This window comes from Gorilla gorilla, chromosome 8 (genome assembly GCF_029281585.2).
Source record: "Gorilla gorilla gorilla isolate KB3781 chromosome 8, NHGRI_mGorGor1-v2.1_pri, whole genome shotgun sequence".
NCBI lineage: Eukaryota > Metazoa > Chordata > Mammalia > Primates > Hominidae > Gorilla > Gorilla gorilla.
Window position 1 is genome coordinate 40,786,948 of NC_073232.2, and position 19,078 is coordinate 40,806,025.

Genomic DNA, 19,078 nt, shown 5'->3' on the forward strand with positions numbered 1-19,078 from the left:
ATTAGATTTTAGTAAACACTTAAAAACGATCATTAGATTTTGCTACAAAGAGGTCACTATTACCCAGACAAGCACAGTTTTAGTGAAGTTACATCCCTTTGGATGGTCAATCATGCTTTGGGCTTTTGCGGGGATGGGGCTCACCTTCTTTCCCCCAACCCCCCATCTTTTCTTCTTTTTTTTTTATTTTTATTTTTTGAGACAGAGTTTCACTCTTGTCACCCAGGCTGGAGTGCAGTGGTGCAATCTCGGCTCACCTCAACCTCCGCCTCCCAGGTTCAAGCCATTCTCCTGCCTCAGCCTTCCGAGTAGCTGGGATTACAGGATGCGCTACCATGCCCGGCTAATTTTTTTTTTTTTTTCCTTTTTTTAGTAGGGATGGGGTTTCACCATGTTGGCCAGGCTGGTCTTGAACTCCTGACCTCAGGTGATCCACCCGCCTTGGCCTCCCAAAGTGCTGGGACTACAGGCGTGAGCCACAGCGCCTGGACTCTTTTCTTCTTTGGATCATATCTTTAGGTTTCTTTCTAGTCAAGAGTCCAACCTAATGATTTCCAACCTAATGATTCAATCTGCATCTAGTCAATGTGAAACTGCATGACTAAGCAACCAACTCCTGGGGTGACCTTAAGAAACTAGTGGTCTTTTAAAATATTTTTATATGTCCACATATCCATATACTGCCCCTACCAGTTCCCTCCATGAGCATGCAAATTTTGTTCAGGGTTAACACACAAATAAAGACAAACCCAGGAAAGACTTCAGGTCTCCCGAGGGTGCACTGATATTCTACTCCACAGCTCTTGCTCCCTTTATTGTACAAAAGGGATTTCTCTCACTCACCCAGCTGCATCACAGCAGCCTTTCTTCTGTCTCCCGTTTCAATGAGCTTCCACTTAGAATGATGCTGTAATTTTGAACTGTACACTTATCTTAGATTTGCTAATTTGAAAACACACATGCACACAACTCATCTGTAAGTAAGATTTAACCACCCAGCAATCTGAGCAGCAGACACAAAATTTCATTTGGTATAATATCTAATACTTATGTGAAGCTAATTAAAGATAATTTGGTCTTAATGAGGCAAAGAGAATATAACAGTGTTAATTTCAAAGTAGGCTGATCCATGAAAGTCAAGTAAAATCATTTCTAACACTTCCACAGACCTAGACTATCTGATGATTCCCACATTCATATTAGTGGCTGGAATAATCCTTCACATTTGTCTCATGTTTTACAGTTACTGATCATCTTCCTATCATTTTCTCACTGGATCCCACAATAGCTCTGTGGATGGAGGGTGCAGACATTCTCCTTTACACCCCACAGATGAGGAAAACCAAAGTTACACACCCAGCAAGTGGCGGAAGAGAACTGGAACCCAGGCTAGGGACACCACATTCAGAGCTCCGGGCACTACATACCTCACCTCACGTTTTTACTACATATAAACTTGAATGATTTTTTTTTTAAAGAATTTTTAGTAGAAAAAAAACTGTTAAAGAAAATACTGCCCATTTAAAGCATCGAGCCCCTTTAAAAACAGATACATTTCTAACTGGCTTTACTTTATGATGTAAGCAGAAGGATACATTTATTACTCTCATCTATGAAATCTAAGCAGAGTCTAAATGTGACATCATATGAATGGTACTTCAGATAGGGACGACTGAAAAGCATCAGGCACATATGGGAAACACATTTAAGAATGATCCTCCCCACAGGCTGCCATCTATATTTCCTTTTTCTGGTTTTATGCTGCTATGGGTATTTTTTCACATAAACAACTTACATTTTGGGATCCCTTTGAACATTATGAACAGTCTCAATTCAATCCCAGAACCAACAGACTCTTCTGAGAGTGAGAAGGCAGCCATTTCCATAAGGTCAACTAGGAGTCCCAACTAATCTGTAATTCCCACTTGAAATGCTGAACTGTGATAACAGGGCTCCCGCCATTATTTGAGGACACTGTTGAGGTATGCTGGCCTATTGTTTTCTTTTTTCCTTAGAATTACCAAGGTGTCAAAACAGAGCCTTAGAACCACAAGAACCCCCAAACTCCCTAAAATGAACTATATTTTATTTTGACCCTTCAATTTAAAGAGGAAAAAACAACAAAGTCTATTCTTCTGATTTATCAGATGAATAAATATGTACAAAGCATTTCCCTGCGTTAGGAACAATAGTTTTTTTGACTAAAGCAGCCAAATCCAGGCTGGCACAGCACACTCAAGGGAAGATTAAGTGAACTTCAACACTAGAGCCGGATCCCATTGCAGAGTCCAGAGAAGCACTCTGAGGCATCCTCTATCCCCAACAAAGAGACATGATGACCCCAGGGCTTGAATTTCTGCCATGACCCATACCTTGGCCCCAAAGCCTCTGGCTCTCTCCACTTGAAGACTGGCTCACAAAACCACACCAGCCACATAAACCCTCTGGACAGTATCCTCAAGTCATTATTCTCCATTTGTTAAAAGAGAAAACAAGAGGATATTTTTGAACAGAGAAAACATAACACTGTACCTAAACACCCCTGGCTTTACCCTGAAAAAGTCTGAGCGAAAAGTAAGAAACACCAGGGGAAAGAAATTTTCAGTGACCTCAAATATAAAGGAGATCAACCTCCCCTCTGGCAGGTCTTCAATCCCGGAAAGACAAAGGGAGATTGATTACATCAGAAAATCTAAGATCTACCTGTTTAGAATTACACCTTTATACCCTGTGAAGGAGGCCTTGAAGTTATGATCTAGAAGATAATGATCTCGAACTTCTTATCAACTCAAGTAAGTGTATCACCAGAGGTAAGGAAATATATGAAGGGAACTTTTCTTCCCACATTTAAGTACGTCTTTAATCTGTCTAGGCACCCAGACAAATAGATCCTAAAGAAATAAAAACAGGGAAGGGTGTTTTTAAAGTACCACCTTAAAAGCCACAAAGGGTAAACCCTAGACAAGTGAACACCACTAAATTGATCAGGCAGTTACACAAAAGAATAATTCATTCAGAATGAGCCTCGTGAGAAAACCCAAAAGATAATGACAGAGTCAGAACTGATGAGTGAGGCACTACCTCACCAGCATAAAACAGGGATATCGTGGGGCTGAAATGTATTAAACTGAACGTACAGATAATGTTTCCACGCCCTTTTGTCACTATCCATGATGCCATGGCCAGGTGAAAGAATTTTAATGAATCTGTAAAGCCCACCAAAAAGACTGTCAGAATGCATTTTTCAAGCAGGGTTTGAAATGTCTTATTTCCAAGGCTCTCCCTTCTAGTCAGCACCTGAAAGCTGCTGAACCACAAAGGGCCTATCACGTTAAACCTTCATATAAGGAATAAGAATCATTACACAACACTGTCATTCCTCAGCATGAAACATTTCTTCTATCCAACCATCAAGCAGCTGTCATAAGTGATGATAAGATTTTAAATTACATGCAGCAATCAAGGATAACAATATCAAACATGCTAAACCATAACACTGCTGACATTTGTAGTACACTTACCATAGTTCTGCAGACCTTGTGCCAGGCTGTTTACTTGTGCCCTCACATTTCATTCCCATAAAACCCAAGAGGATGGTGCTGCCATTATCTCTAATTTTCTAATGAGGAAACAGGGGCTCAGAATGATCAAGTAACTAACTCAAGGTAGAGGAACTGGGCTATGGCTGGCTCTTGAGTTTGCTCCCAGCCAGTATATCTCAAGACTTCCCAAACAAGAATTAGCTATGGTGTTCTGTCGATTTTTGTTTTTGTTTTTTTTTTAGAGATTACTATAACTAGAGAAATAGTCATGAATTTTAAAACAAGACTTTGGAGAAAAAAGTTTGGGTAGTCTGGGGAAAAAAAATTTGAAGATTAACAGAAAAAGCTTAATTTTTGCTTATTTTTTGCTATTAATTTTTAAAGATGGGGTTGTACTCAGCTTGAAAGCTTAGAATTCTCTACATGGAATTTACCTATAATGTAGACATCTCCACACTGAATTACCAATGCTGGTATAAAATAAAAGCTTAGTCATAAATACGTATAGTATTATATAAGCATATATAATATCCATATGTCAGTACTAACATACTCACGCTTTTTTCTCCATTCCTTACTTTTTCTTTTAAAATTTAAAGCCTATGCTATTACCATATAATTGCCTTAAATAACAATACAGTTTTAATAGAGAGACAAATAGCATGAAGCTATGATAATGGGAAGTCATTGTACAACACATAGGAAAAACACAACTTACCACTACTGCCACAATCTGCACAAGAGAGGAGTTCTTCTGGTTTCTTTTCACGATTTGATTCTTTAGTCCCCAAACAGAAGCTACATATTGGAATGGGATCAGCACGGGGCTATGACAAAATTAAAATAAAAAATACTGTCACTTTTCCATTTCAAAATTAAAAACATTAAAATCAAAAGCTTCTTACATTTTTCGCTTAAAGCTTCTTCTTTCTTTAACAAAGAAAAACTGCTAAATAACGTATTTAAATAAACACCTTCTGCTAGTAAAAAAACTCTTATATTATTTTTGAGACGGAGTCTCGCTCTGTCGCCAGGTTGTAGTGCAGTGGCACAATCTCGGCTCATTGCAACCTCCACCTCCCGGGTTCAAGCGATTCCCCTGCCTCAGCCTCCCGAGTATCTGGGATTACAGATGCGCGCCACTATGCCTGGCTAATTTTTTGTATTTTAGTAGAGATGGGGTTTCACCATGTTGGCCAGGATGGTCTTGATCTCCTGACCTCATAATCCACCTGCCTCAGCCTCCCAAAGTGCTGGGATAAATCTCTTAAATTATTTGACACTAAAGTATTACCTGAATACATTTCAGTATAATGTATGACTCAGAATTAATTTTTATTAAACCAGTGAAATCTAATACCTTTATATATTATATAGCTTGCCTGAAATGGACATAATTAAGGATTCATTGGACATCTCAATTGTTTCTATTATCTATATGCTTAAAATAAATTATCCGTTCAGCATTATAGTCTATGAATATCATGTATAGACTGTTAAAACTTTATTAAATATTGCAGCGCAGATTGCTATTAATCACCTACTAAATATTTGACATAAAATATCTATATGTTTTTAGGTGACAGAATAATAGAATGAGCAGGATTCTGTGGGACACTTGAAAAGGTCATTATTAACAAGGCTTTTGTGGCACGAAGGTCTTCAAAAGTAAACCACACCATACCAAACAAAAAAGATAAACCTTCAATCTCTGACATTCCCACCTTATTTATTTATTTATTTATAGACAGAGTCTCACTCTGTCGCCAGCCTGGAGTGCAATGGTGTGATCTTGGCTCACTGCAACCTCTGCCTCCCAGGTTCAAGTGATTCTCTTGCCTCGGCCTCCTGAGTAGCTGGGACTACAGGCGCCTGCCACCAAACCCGGCTAATTTTTATATTTTTAGTAGAGATGGGGTTTCACCATGTTGGTCAGGATGGTCTCGATCTTCTGACCTCATGATCCGCCCGCCTCGGCCTCCCAAAGTGCTGGGATTACAGGCGTGAGCCACCGCGCCCGGCCTGACATTCCCACTTTATATAAGAAACAACAAAACATTTGTCTAGTCCCCTAGCACCCTTTAACTCTCGTATGAAAATTGCTTTTAACAATGTATAAATCTACATACATTTTAGTATTTCCATTGTTATTTACTACTATCAGCAATGCTAGTATTCCCATCCATAGGAATAGCTGACAGTGCCTACAGATCTGGTCACATTATTTTCAACAGCCAAAACTACGAAAACTGTAATTTTACCGCATATTCCAAGCCTTCACACATGTTGTCTGCTAGCCATCTGAATGTTACTATGATGTCTCTATATTTGAATCTCATGAATCAAAAATTCAGAGCAAGAACACCCAACATAATCACAAATGTTTTTAAATGTAAATTAAAAACAAGATTTTGCTAGGTCTAACTCTCTAAATATACATCAGCATAGAATAAACTTCATTTGTTCAGCCACTCTAGCCCAAATGCCTAATGCATTTCCTGGTGCATAGTAGGCACTCAAAATATATCTGCTAACTGAATACATGAAGGAAATATATGCTAGTTAAGAACAAAAAAAATCAATGGTTATAATGATTCCAACAAATGCCTTAGTTCCTTGGGACAACATGTCAACAAAAACAAAAAACCATCTCATGACCAAACATTCACAAATTGTTTAATATGACTGCAAATCTCATCTTACAAGGGCATTCATTATCTTCCCTTTACTTTCAGCTTAATTTGTTCTTATAATATGCACAGGCTTTACGTTCTGAGGTAGCTATGCAAATGTATTTCTGTAGCCCCAGTTAAAAAGTAGATTATAAAACATTCTGTACTAGAAAAACCAAAAGAGACAAGCTATAACAAATTGGTCACTGACTCTAGCCACAGTTTTTTAAATGCCAGATAATCAGCACTGCATAATTATGGATCCATAGTTATTACTTGCAACTGCTCAACTGCAGTACCTTGGGAACACTTTTGTTCCTTTAAATAGCAATTAAAAGAACAATCTGGCTTTAAAGTGACAACATTCCCCTGACAGATCTGAGCTAAAACCCGGTCCTCTTACTAACGGGATTCCTGCTTTCATTTGATATAACAATGTTCAAGCTACTGCTGTCATCCTTGCACTGATAAATAATTTACAGAATGTCACATATCATTCATGCAATGAAACAAATCCAAATCTCCAAACCCATTTTTCTTTCCCAGATGAATTTTTAGCTGTGAGAGAGACATGGCCATCAGCCAGCATTCATGCTCATTTTTCGTTTTTAACTAAAGGTAACACAAAGGACAAAGGTTGCTAGTAGTTCATGGCCAGAAAGACTGATGTCCCGCGCTCTGTCCAATAATAGAAAGCATAGATGTTATCACTTCACGCTACATTCAAGCGAACCCTGCCATGCTGATGTATGCTCACAACCATTTATTTTAAGGATAACTATCTCACAATACTCTATAAAACCACTGCATTATACAGAAATGTCTGCCCTGCTGAATTATTGATAATTCAAAGCACTTTTTGCTAACCTCCGTGTAGCCAAGTCTAATTAACTTTTAAAAATTGTCACTTGTACGAAATGAAACTTTTACAGTAACGCATGTAAATGGGTCACAGGATTATTATGATTCACTGTTCTCGATCAGACTACATATAAACTGTGTTTAAAAAAATCCCTTATAATAAAGTAAAATGGATTCCAGTCAGAAAAAGGTCTGAGTAAATGGCAACTTGATTCTATACAAATCTACTACAGGTAAGTTATATTTAAGATGTCTGAAAATGATACCAAAAATCTCCAAATTCTTAATTCCTTTCTTTGAAATTTCACAAAGGCACCTAACCTGTTGATCACATTTTCCCATCAACATGCCTGAATATTTTAAACTAATCCCAAGAAGGAAGGCTCATGAATAAGTCTAAAGATGAATACATCCAGCAAACTGTGCTCTGGAAGGATCTCCTTGTCTCCCATGCAATGGCCCTGGGGCAGCTGCTAGGCTACAGGCTGCTCCTGCACTATCTCATTTAATCATCTTAACAATCTTGCCCGGTATGAGTATTATCTCTATTTTAGAAAAGAAATTGAGCATCTAAGAAGTTAAGTAACATTTTTAAGGTTGCATAGGTTCAGGTGTAGAGCTGTACTCAAACACAAGTCTGTCTTCATGACAGCCCATTTCTTACTTTGCTACCTCCCCTCCATTCCTCAGAATAACAAATGTCTAAAATTATCTTTCCAGCAGTGGCAATAACTCTTTACTAATGTGTTCATAATCTATTCCATACAATTTCTCCCATGACCAATGGCATATGGTTTTTAAAACTATTAAAAAGGTAACCACTAAACACCATGGATTATGTATTAATTACCATGGGGAAAAGGTACCTTTACAATGGAGAAATCTGGTGGACACTTTATAAACAAGTATGGGACAAAGTGACATCATGTGCCTTCCAAGTGCCTATCCTAAAGCACTGAGCACCGCCTATATAGTATTCTTGCCAGAAACATTTATCCTGAGTCCAATCATAAAGAAACAATCAGGCAAATCCAAACTGGGGGATATTCTCTGTAACAACTTTTCTGTACTCTTGAAAAAATGTCATATAATACCCAAAAAAGGGCAGGACCAACCTGGGCAACACGGGGAGACCCCAGCTCTACAAAATAAAAAAATTAGGCAGGCATGGTGGCGCATGCCTGTGGTCCCAGCCTGTGGTCTCAACTTGGGGAGTTGAGGTGGGAAGACGGCTTGAGCTGAGGAAGTTGAGGCTGCAATGAGTCGTGATTGCACCACTGCACTCCAGCCTGGGTGACAGCAAGACCCTGTTTCTCAAAAGAAGGGAGGCAGGGGGCAGGACCAATTAAGGTGACTAAACAGGCATGAAAACTAAATATAAATATAATCTGTGATCTGTGGTTGGATTCTGGACTTTTACAAAACATCCACAGCTATGAAGGATATTATTGGGATAATTAGGGTAATGTGTACTCAGAATTAGGCAATATATAAACTAGATATAATATAAATTTCTTGAGTGAACATAATTCTGATTATGTAGGAGAATATCTTCGTTTTTAGCAGATATATGTTGAAATATAGGAGTAAAGTGTTATGATGTCTTTATGTTGAAATTTAGGAGTAAAGTGTTATGATTGGAGAGTAACTTACTCTCCAATGATTCAGAAAAAAACAAACCTAAGTGTGTTCGTATGTTAATGTGCACAGAGAGAGAGAGTAAACATGACACAATGTTAACGGTTGGGGAGTCTATGTAAAAGGCATATAGGTGTTCATTACATTATTCTATGTAAAAGGCATATGGGTGTTCATTCTATAATTTTTCCTCATCTTTACAACTTTTCCAAACAAAAAGTTGGGGGGGGGGGGGGGGGCGAATAAAATTGTGTCCCTTTACTCTCAAAAAAGATCTAGACTGAATCATTATTTTTAGTAGGCCCTCTATATCTGCGGGATTAATATCCGTGGATTCAACCAACCATGAATGCAAAATATTTGAAAAGAAAAAGGATGGTTTTGTCTGTACTGAACATATATGTTTTTTTCTTCTCATTATCCCCTAGACAATAGAACGATTCACATAGCATTTATATTGTATTAGTTATTGTAAGTAATCTAGAAATGGGAGATTTCTAGTATATGGGAGAATGTACATAGGTTATACGCAAATACTGCACCATTTTACATAAGGGACTTGAGCATCCATGGAATTTGGTATCAGTGGTGGTAGAGGGGTGAGGGAGGGGTCCTGTACCCAATCCCCCACAGATGCCAAAGGATGACAGTAGTTGGACTACAAACATTTATAAATCAAGGTCTCTCAAGCCAATTACCGACTCAGAGGAAATACAGAGGACAGAGGAATATGTTAATCTATAGAGCGGGGAGATGCTAGTACCAAAACTCTAGGGAAAAAATGGCCCAGTTTCTTCAACAAATTAAACAGGAGACCAAGTGAATAGGCGAGCAAAAAATAGATACAGAAGAATCGCTAGATTAACAGACATTTAAAGGGCATATCAGCCGATCACAATGTGTGAACCATATCTTGATCATGATTCAAACAAAGTGTAAGCAAAACAAAACAAAATATTATGACCTAGTGAAGGAACAAAGGCTACTTAGCTTTAAGAGACTGGGGTGGACATGCTGGGTGTCTTCATCCAGGTGAAAGGGTTAGATTCGTTCTTGTGGTTACAGAGTACAAAACTTACACCAACAGGAGTCATCATAGAGAGCCTTTCCAACAGAGCTGTCCAGCAATGGAATGGATTCTTTTTTTTTTCCGCTTCATTTGCTTAGTTTTTATTTTTTTAACTGTGGTTCAAATGGCATTAAGTAAGTTCACAATACTGTGCAACCATTACCACCATTTATCTCCAGAACTCTTTTCAACTTGCAAAACTGAAACTCTGTATCCATTAAACAATAATTTCCCATATTCTCTTCCCCCAGCCCAGGAAAACACCATTCTACTTTCTGTCTCTATGCATTTGATTATTCTAGCTACCGCATATAAGTGAAATCATACAGTATTTGTGGAATGGATTATTCTTGAGGCAGTAAGAGGCCCCTATAATCAAGAGGCCATGGAGAGACTGGATGGGCCCCATCAGGATGCTGAGGACACAACAGTATAAATTTCACCTCACACAATTTGGGGATCTGGGACTCTTCAAAGGTTCCTTCCAGATCAAATATTTTAATGGTTCTAGAGTTAATCTCTAAGGCCTTTCCCAGTTCTAATTTTTATTGATTTTATAATACTTTAGAAATTTTAAGAGTCTTCAAGACCTTTGATCTCAAAATAAGATAGCCTTTTCTAAGGAAATATTCTTTAAATCTAGGACAATGCATTTTTAGGAAGCTTTATTTTACTTTATGATTACTTCTGTTTCTGCCCAGAAGGAAACTATATATTTGTTAGCCTTAGTGTAAGTAACTGGACAAAAATAAATGAAAATTCCTGCACAAAATCAGAGCCAGGAGTATTTAGATTCATATCCTCCTCCTGACAATGACACAAAAAGGGGTTTTGTAAGCCATTTCCATGGTATCTGTTCACAATGATCAGGGACATATAACCCTCTCTCTCCATAATCCCCTATAGATCCATACTTCTTAAGTCATCTACATCTTTCATGAGACTGCTTTAAAAAAATACCATTTTAGTAATCCCAAGTGTTAAAAACAAAACAGTTCAGCATTTTTCATTCATATGTTCACATCTGCACCACAGAAAGACCCAGATTTAAACGCTGCTCTCTAAGCCTCAGGTTTCCTCATCTGTAAAAGTGCACAATAGTGTCTGTGTTGTCTAGCTCTCGGGTTGTTAAAGTTCAAATGTGAGTGAGTGTGGAAAGTATTTTGTAAACTACAAAGTTCTACTCGAATATTATTATGAGTATTGCAAAATTTTATTTGGCTATAAAAACAGAAAGAGCAAACAAACAACTTCAAGTCCTCAACAAACATCAGAACAAATGAATTATTCTGGAGTTTAGAATTACTCTATAAAAGACTTTCATTTTCCGAGCCCCCATGATGAATATTAATCTTAGAGGATTTTTTTAAAGAATGAATTAATCAGGGAGTACAGGAACAGAGTAGAAAATGCCTCCACTGAGAGCCAAAAGGCCTGCAACTATTTAATAAAAGGAAAACTCAAACTAAATGAAAAGAAAAAGATGTTGGAGAAAGAAAAGCATAAACAAATACAAAATCTTAAATGAATAATACTACAAAAGCAAGCAAAGATGAATACTGGCTGGGCACGGTGGCTTACGCTTGTAATCCCCACACTTTGGGAGGCCGAGGTGGGCAGATCACCTGAGGTCAGGAGTTCGAGACCAGCCTGGCCAACATGGTGAAACCTCGGCTCTACTAAAAATACTAAAAAAAAAATTAGCCAGGCATGGTGCCTGTAATCCCAGCTACTCAGGAGGCTGAGGCAGAAGAATCGCTTGAACCCAGGAGGCGGAGGTTGCAGTGAGCCGAGACTGCACCATTATACTCCAGCCTGGGCAATGAGAAGGAAACTCCATCTTAAAAAAAAAAAAAAAAAAAAAAGACTCTTCTGTGTCTCTTTAGTTTGCTCTCCTTTGTTATACTGCACTGAAATGTGAAGTTTAGGTAATGCTTTGCTGTTTACCACAATGCTTTTCCCAAGTCCCAAATACGAATGCCATGCTACAAGGCCACCTCTCTAAGGTCACCTAACTAGTGAGATGGAGGAACTTCCAGCCTGCTGATGCCAAGCCCTTCACTCTCTGGCTTTCCCCATGGTTTGTCCCTCCTTTCACTTGGAGCTTGATATACCTCAGCAGAAAGGCTGCCCCTGACCATCCCTCTCTGAAACTGTACTCCACTGGCACCACTCTAGAATCTCCATACCTTTTTTTTTTAGGAGACACCACTCACTTTGCCACCCAGGATGGAGAGCGGGGGCGTGATCAAAGCTCACTCCAGCCTCGATCTCCAGGGGCTCAAGTGATCCTCCCGCCTCAGCCTCCCAAGTAGCTGGGACTGTACTGGCGCACTACCACGCCCAGCTAATTTTTTAACTTTTCATAGAGATGGGGGTCTCGCAACATTTCCCAGGCCATGTCGAACTCCTAAGCTCAAGCAATCCACCCACCTCGGCCTCCCAAAGTGCTGGGATTACAGATGTGAGCCACTGTGCTCGGCTCCATACCTTGGCTTTATTTTTCTTCATTGCACTCATCATTATCTGAAATATTGCATATCATTTATTTGTCTGTTTCCCTTACTAAACCATAAGTTCCATCATGATGGCAGAGACTGTTCATTGCTGTAGCCCCAGCTTCAAAAGTATATCTATTGAATAAATGAATAAACAAATGAATAAACTGCTCTGAAGTTGGGAACTGGTTTCTCCAATTCACAGGTCCCAAAATACTGTCAACTGTCTTTTATTTTCATGTATATCCTCAGTGACCACAAACATGACATGTAAAGAAACCATCAATGGCAAGGTGGGTTCCACCATTGTCTAATCTGAAGCCTTTTTTACTCTGACACACATAATAAACGACATTTATGTTTGCTATATACTTCCCTGGGCATAAACTGACAAGACGGGACCAAAATTTAAAAATCAGTTGGGAGGAAAATTATCTGCCCAGTATTCACTATTAGGGCTTGCTTAGTAATAGTCACTATAGGTTGTAATAGTCACTATATAAGACAGATTATGTAGTCAGTAATAGTCACTATATAAGATAGATTTGGAGCATGACCAGTTGCCAGCACCTAGTTGTGGTGGCACTCCCCCTCCCCAGTCCCGCTATTTCTTTCCATCTCTAGAAAGAATACAAGGTTATTAAAAGAAAAAAAAAAAAAAGGGTCGCTGGGCGTGGTGGCTCACACCTATAATCCCAGCACTTTGGGAGGACAAGGCAGGCAGATCATTTGAGGCCAAGAGTTCTAGACCAGCCTGGCCAACATGGTGAAACCCCGTCTCTACTTAAAAAATACAAAAATGAGCTGGGCATGGTGGTGCGCACCTGTAGTCCCAGCTACTCTGGAGGCTGAGGCAGTAGAATCACTTGAACCCGGGAGAGGGAGGTTGCAGCAAGCCAAGATCATGCCACTGCACTCCAGCCTGGGCAACAGAGCAAGATTCTGTCTCAAAAGAAACAAAAATTAAAAATTAAAAAAGAAAAAAGAAAAAGAAGGAAGCCAAGTAAAATGAATACACTGCAATGGTAACAAAATTATAACAAGACTATGTATCGGTTTAGTCTTTTTTAAATTTAATTTTCATTTCAATCTATATTTATTTTGAGACAAGCTTTTGAGACTGGCTAATTTTTTTTTATTTTTGGTAGAGATGAGGTTTCACCATGTTGCCCAGGCTGATCTCGAATGCCTGGGCTCAAGTGATCCTCCTGCCTCGGCTGGTGCTGGAATTACAGGAATGAGCTACCATGTCTGGCCTGTTATGGTCTATTTTTAAAAGAAAAATATTTTACAAATTTTGGTGCCTTATTACTGGTAATGAATTATTGTCCACACACTTCACAACTGATGGCACTGCAACAAAGGCTGAAAACTGCTTCCTGTTGTTACTAAGGTTTTTTTGTTTGCTACTTCAGAACTCTATTTGACACTTACCTAATAAAGAACTAGACTTTATTTGTTGCCACTTAACCCACTTATGCAACCGATGTCTGTCGGAACAGATCAAGTTTGCTCCTAATTAGGATAGAGATCATGCACACTCAGGATTTTCCCTCACAGCAATCTGCTTCAGACATGGTCTTCGGAAACACACTAACTCTAAAAGTAGGGATTTCCTGTGATGATCTAAATAATCTTATTTTTTTTCCAGAGCGTTATTTTGTTCCCATCTGCATCTGCAGTAACAGTAACTGTGGTCAGGACAGCCATTCCTCTGCAGGGAGGTTCATGCCCAGCACTCCCTCAGAGCAGCCCTGGGTCTACTTCACATCCTTCGGGGTAGAACAGAACTCTGTTTACGACAGGTCTATCGCCATTTTCTCTATACTCCTGTACCCTTTTATTTTATTCCATGGCTATTCTTGCAATTTCATCATGAATTGGACATAAGTAGACACCAAACAATTTTTTTCTAAAAGATAATTGGAGATATACTTACTATAAGACTTTACACAGGCAACACTGTCATCATAATTCTACTCTCCCTATATAGATTTTTATTGTATCACCTCCCCTGCTCATTATACTTCTCTGTGGGTAATTGGTTCTGTGAGGGAGCACTATATCATCCCCCCGAGCTCTGTGGATTAAGTATCTGTATTACTCTGGGCAAAAGGATTTATTATTGTTAATGTATGGAGATCTTGAATGCGACTGCTATATTTTTACCTCCTTGTCACAGGATGAGGGTTCTCCATATTTTAAGTGACAGTAAGGAAGCAGGAAAATCTAATAAAATAAAAATATTCAAAAGCATCCCTACATATATCCCTAAAATACACTGCTTCTTTTTTCATTTAAAGAAATCATTTAGAAACAAAAAAAGATATCAATGACCACACAGTGGGAAAGTCCCATGATCAAAGGCTGACTCAGAAGTATAAAATAATAAAGCTTAGCCATAACGGAGTAAGAAGAGAGAAGGAAAGTCTTTCTAAGAACATCAACCACAACAGTTTTTAATTGTGTGGACTTAATTGAAATGCTCACACTGTATCCTGTAGTCTAGAACTTGTTCTAATCAGGCAGGTGTGCCATTTATAAAAGTGCTGATTAAGGAAAGTGATTCTATTGGAAGGAAACAAATCTAATCCTACACACTGCATTTAACAATAGCATCTCATTTGTGTGGTGTGTGTTTTCTTGTTTTTTTGTTTTTTGTTTTTTTCCTGGTAGATGAAGCCTACAAATTTTTGGGGGGGGGGGGGGCGGAGGAAAGGACATTCATGAAACAATTGCTTGCCCCAGGGCCTTCAGTTTCTTATCTGGACAGGGACTTCTCTCCTCCACTTCTGCCATTAGAAACTGCAGGTATTGCATTTATCTTCTTAAGAGGGACCAAAGTCTGATTCAACACAGCTGGAAATTCAACACATGGTTACAGGAAGTCTGTTTAGGATTTACAAACTATTCTCTTTGGCAAGCATATCATGATATTAGCAATATAAACCCTACTCTGGATTTAGAAAAATGGAATTTTAAAATCAACTTACATTCAAGTGTCACAAACCTTTAGTCATTCCTTTTTAAAAAGAAAATTAACAAAGTGCCTCTCTAGTGATTCCCAACTTCAGTGCTATAGGAACCTTGACTGGAGCAGGTCCAGACTTCAAGACTATAATTTATTTAGGGATACAAAAATCGACAAGGATGTAAATAGAAATTCTGTCTTAAAGATGGCAAGAAAAACAGTAGGAAAACCTGGGCACTAGATTCTGAAAACAATGCAAGTACTGCCATTGGTAGAAATTCTGTATTGTAATTCATCTCTATGACTTGGGAATGTTTTCCAAGTGAGGCTAGAAGCAAAATAGTAATGCATAGATTAAAGGATAGGCATAACAACAATTTACAAGAAACACAAGCAAGAGCTGATACTCAGTAGAGCTGCGTATCAGCTAGAGGCAGCTAGGAGCTTCTGCAGTTGCCCCAAGGCATTCATTTTAATTTAGATATGGTGCTACAAAACACTGCCTAGGCACACTGTGAACTGAATGTAGACATTCTTACTATTAATCCTGCCAAGAGAAACCTGCTCTAACTGCTCAGGAGACACAGGCAACTCAATTGAATGTAATTAGATCCAAACAGGAAAGTAGAATGAGGAGATGGGACATAGGTAAGTGGTTATTAACAAGCTAGAAAAGTCAGACACTAGTCACTTTCTCAATAATATTATCACCACCACCTCTGACAATGCCCTGCACTCACAGAGATTTACATGGCAGTTGAGATGTTATGTGGTATTCAATAAGTTACTAATATTTACTCAGCACCCAAAGTATGCCATGCAGAATATAATTGGTACTCCAAGTGCTTGTCCTCATAGAACCAATAAAAGTAGGGTAATTCCATTACTACACTTAATTCTCAATTGCCCTCTGGGCACACAAACCATCTGGTGTGCAGAATTTCCATGCTCCTGACTTCTTTTGTTTTCCCTGCTTTCAGACTACCTCTGACCCTTTCAATTGCAGTATTCATAAGCAGTAGGAAAAGAGGATTATGTGGATAATTACTACCTGAAGGTCAAGAGCTCTGACCTTGTTTTTTGGAGTTAATTCTGTGTAGCAGAAGACTCATCCTTAGACCCCCTTTGTGGTAGGGTTTCTAAATCTCCTTATGCTTTAGGCCAGGCACCACCCTGGGCACTTACATGAGCATTATCTTGGACAGACTCTGCTCGCTGGCACCACAGCTTCACTGTAAGGTGTGTTGGAACTGCACAAAACCAAAGCCCCTCCCCGCATACTAATACAAGCTGCAGCAAAGCCAGGAGAAGAAATGCCAGGCATGATAGGCCTTCCCCTGAGGGTGAAGATTTTAAACTTAATTTCCTAGATCTTTACTAGGGTAAACAGCAGAAAGCCTACTAAGGGTGAACTGTAGGAAGAAGGAAGAAAAAGCCCATTATTTTGGTGACACTGGTAAAATTTTGCATATCTTAAATAGCTTAGTACATGGTGAGCTCTTGGAAGATCCTTGTTTGGTTTATCTTAATTACTATACATAATAAAGAATTATACGCACAGTAGATGTTTGATTAATATCTGTTGAATATACGAATGTAACATTTCTCATACTTGGTACTTTCTTATCAGTTTCTAAATTACATTCTTACTTTAGCATATAAATGGTAAATAAATAATAATAGAACAGCACATGGTTATGGGGGGAAATACACATTTTAAATGTTTGCACATTTAGAACCTTCACAACTTCCCATTTACAGTTGTTGTTTTTAGTTTGTTTGCTTTTGTTTTTTCAGCTGGGAGCGGTGGCTCATCCCTATAATTCCAGTACTTTTTTGGGAGGCCAAGGCGGGCAGATCACTTGAGTTCGAGACCAGCCTGGCCAACATGGCAAAACCCCATCTCTATTAAAAATACAAAAATTAGCTGGGTGTGGTAGCACACGGCTGTAATCCCAGCTACTAGGGAGGCTGAGGCAGAACTGCTTGAACTCAGGGGGTGGAGGTTGTAGTGAGCCAAGATCGTGCCACTGAACTCCAGCCTGGGCGACACAGCAAGACTCGTCTCAAAAAAAACCAAATATAACAAACAAAAAGTTTTTTTTTCAATTGCGGCAAAATATAAATAACATAAAATTTACCATTTTAACCATCTTTAAGCATACAGTTAAGTGGCACTGACTATGTTCCCGTTGCTGTACAACTAAGTTGAGGCATATTTTACATACAATGAAATGTACAGTTTGATGAGCTTTAAATAAATGCATACACTGGTAACCCACACCCCTATCAAAATACAGACCACTCCATAACCCAGAAAGTTCTCTCCTGCTACTTCCCTGTTCATACCTTTCCACTTCCCTTCCTAAGCAATCACAAATCTGATTTCTACCACCATGATTTGATTAAGTCTGTTCTAGAACTTCATTTAAGTGGACTCAGACACTATGATTTTTTATGTAGGGCTTCTTCCACTCTCCACAATATTTTTGAGATTCACATACATCGCTGTATCTGTCAGTACTTCATTAATTTTTATCACTGAGTAGTATTTTACAGTAAATATACAAAATTTTATTTGTTCTCTCTATGAATGATTAGCATTTGTTTTAAGTTCAGGGCTAAAATTTTAAAAATCGCTATGAACATTATTTTTTAGAATATGTGCTTTCATTTCTCTTGATTAAATACCTAGGAGTGGAACACCTGGGTCATTAGATGGGTATATGTTTAACTTCATTAGAAACCCCTAACTAGACTGCTTAAGAAAAAGAAAATGCAAATCACCAATATCAGGGAGTAAAGTAGAGATACAACTACAGACCATTAAGACAGTAAAATAATGGGAAATATTATTAACAACTTTATGCCAATAAATTAGACAACAGAGATAAGAAATGGACTTCACTGATACACAAAATTATCAAAACTAACCCAAGAAGAAATAGAAAATCTGAATAACCCTAAATCTACTACAGAAAATGATTCATTATTTAAAACCTCCCTAGAAGAACTACCAGGCCCAGATGACTTTAGCGGTGAATTATTTCAAAGATTTAAGAACACAATGCCAATTTTACACGATCTATTTCAGAAAATAGAGGAGGAGGAAATATTTCTCAATTGGTTTTATGAAGCCAGCATAATTCTCATACCAAAATCAGATGAAGACATTATAAGAAAAGAAAATTAAAAGTGCAGTCAATATCCTTCATGAACATAATCTCCATTATGAAAAGTTTTACTTTAAAAAACAACTCACCTTTACTTAAGTATAATTACATTGAGGTGTAATTTATTTGCAAAAACACGCAACCTTTTAAAGTTTGGGCAGGCCGGCAGGCACAGTGGCTCATGCCTGTAATCCCAGCACTTTGGGAGGCTGAGGCGGGCGGATCACTTGAGCTCAGGAGTTGGAGACCAGCCTGATAAACATGGTGAGACCCCGTCTCTATTAAAAATACAAAAATTAGCTGGGTGTGGTGGCTGTAATCCCAGCTACTCAGGAGGCTGAGGCAGAAGAATCTCTTGAACCCAGGAGGCGGAGGTTGCAGTGAGCCAAGATGCACCACTGCACTCCAGCCTGGATGACAGAGTGAGACTCCGTCTCAAAAAAAAAGAAAAAAAAATGTTTGGGCAAATGATACATCCATGTAATAATCCTAACAATTAAGACATAAATCCCTCTCATCACCCCAAAATGTTCCTTCCTTCATTCTCTTCCCTTTTCAGACCCAGGCAATCACTCATCTGCTTTCTGTCACGACAGATTAGTTTTGCCTGTTATAAAATTTCACATACGAAATCATACAATCCGTACTCTTTTA

The 19,078-nt window shown here is 38.6% G+C and overlaps 1 protein-coding gene across 12 annotated transcripts in view; it reads right to left on the reverse strand.

Annotated features, from left to right (window-relative positions):
- The window catches only part of KAT6B (lysine acetyltransferase 6B), a 207,079-nt gene that overhangs the window by 68,685 nt on the left and 119,316 nt on the right, over nt 1-19,078 (reverse strand). For all 12 annotated transcript variants that reach the window (XM_055353381.2, XM_055353383.2, XM_055353380.2 and 9 more), the window contains one exon: nt 4,261-4,369. In XM_055353381.2, coding sequence (XP_055209356.2) covers nt 4,261-4,369 — 109 coding nt within the window. The remainder of the gene's footprint in view (nt 1-4,260; nt 4,370-19,078) is intronic.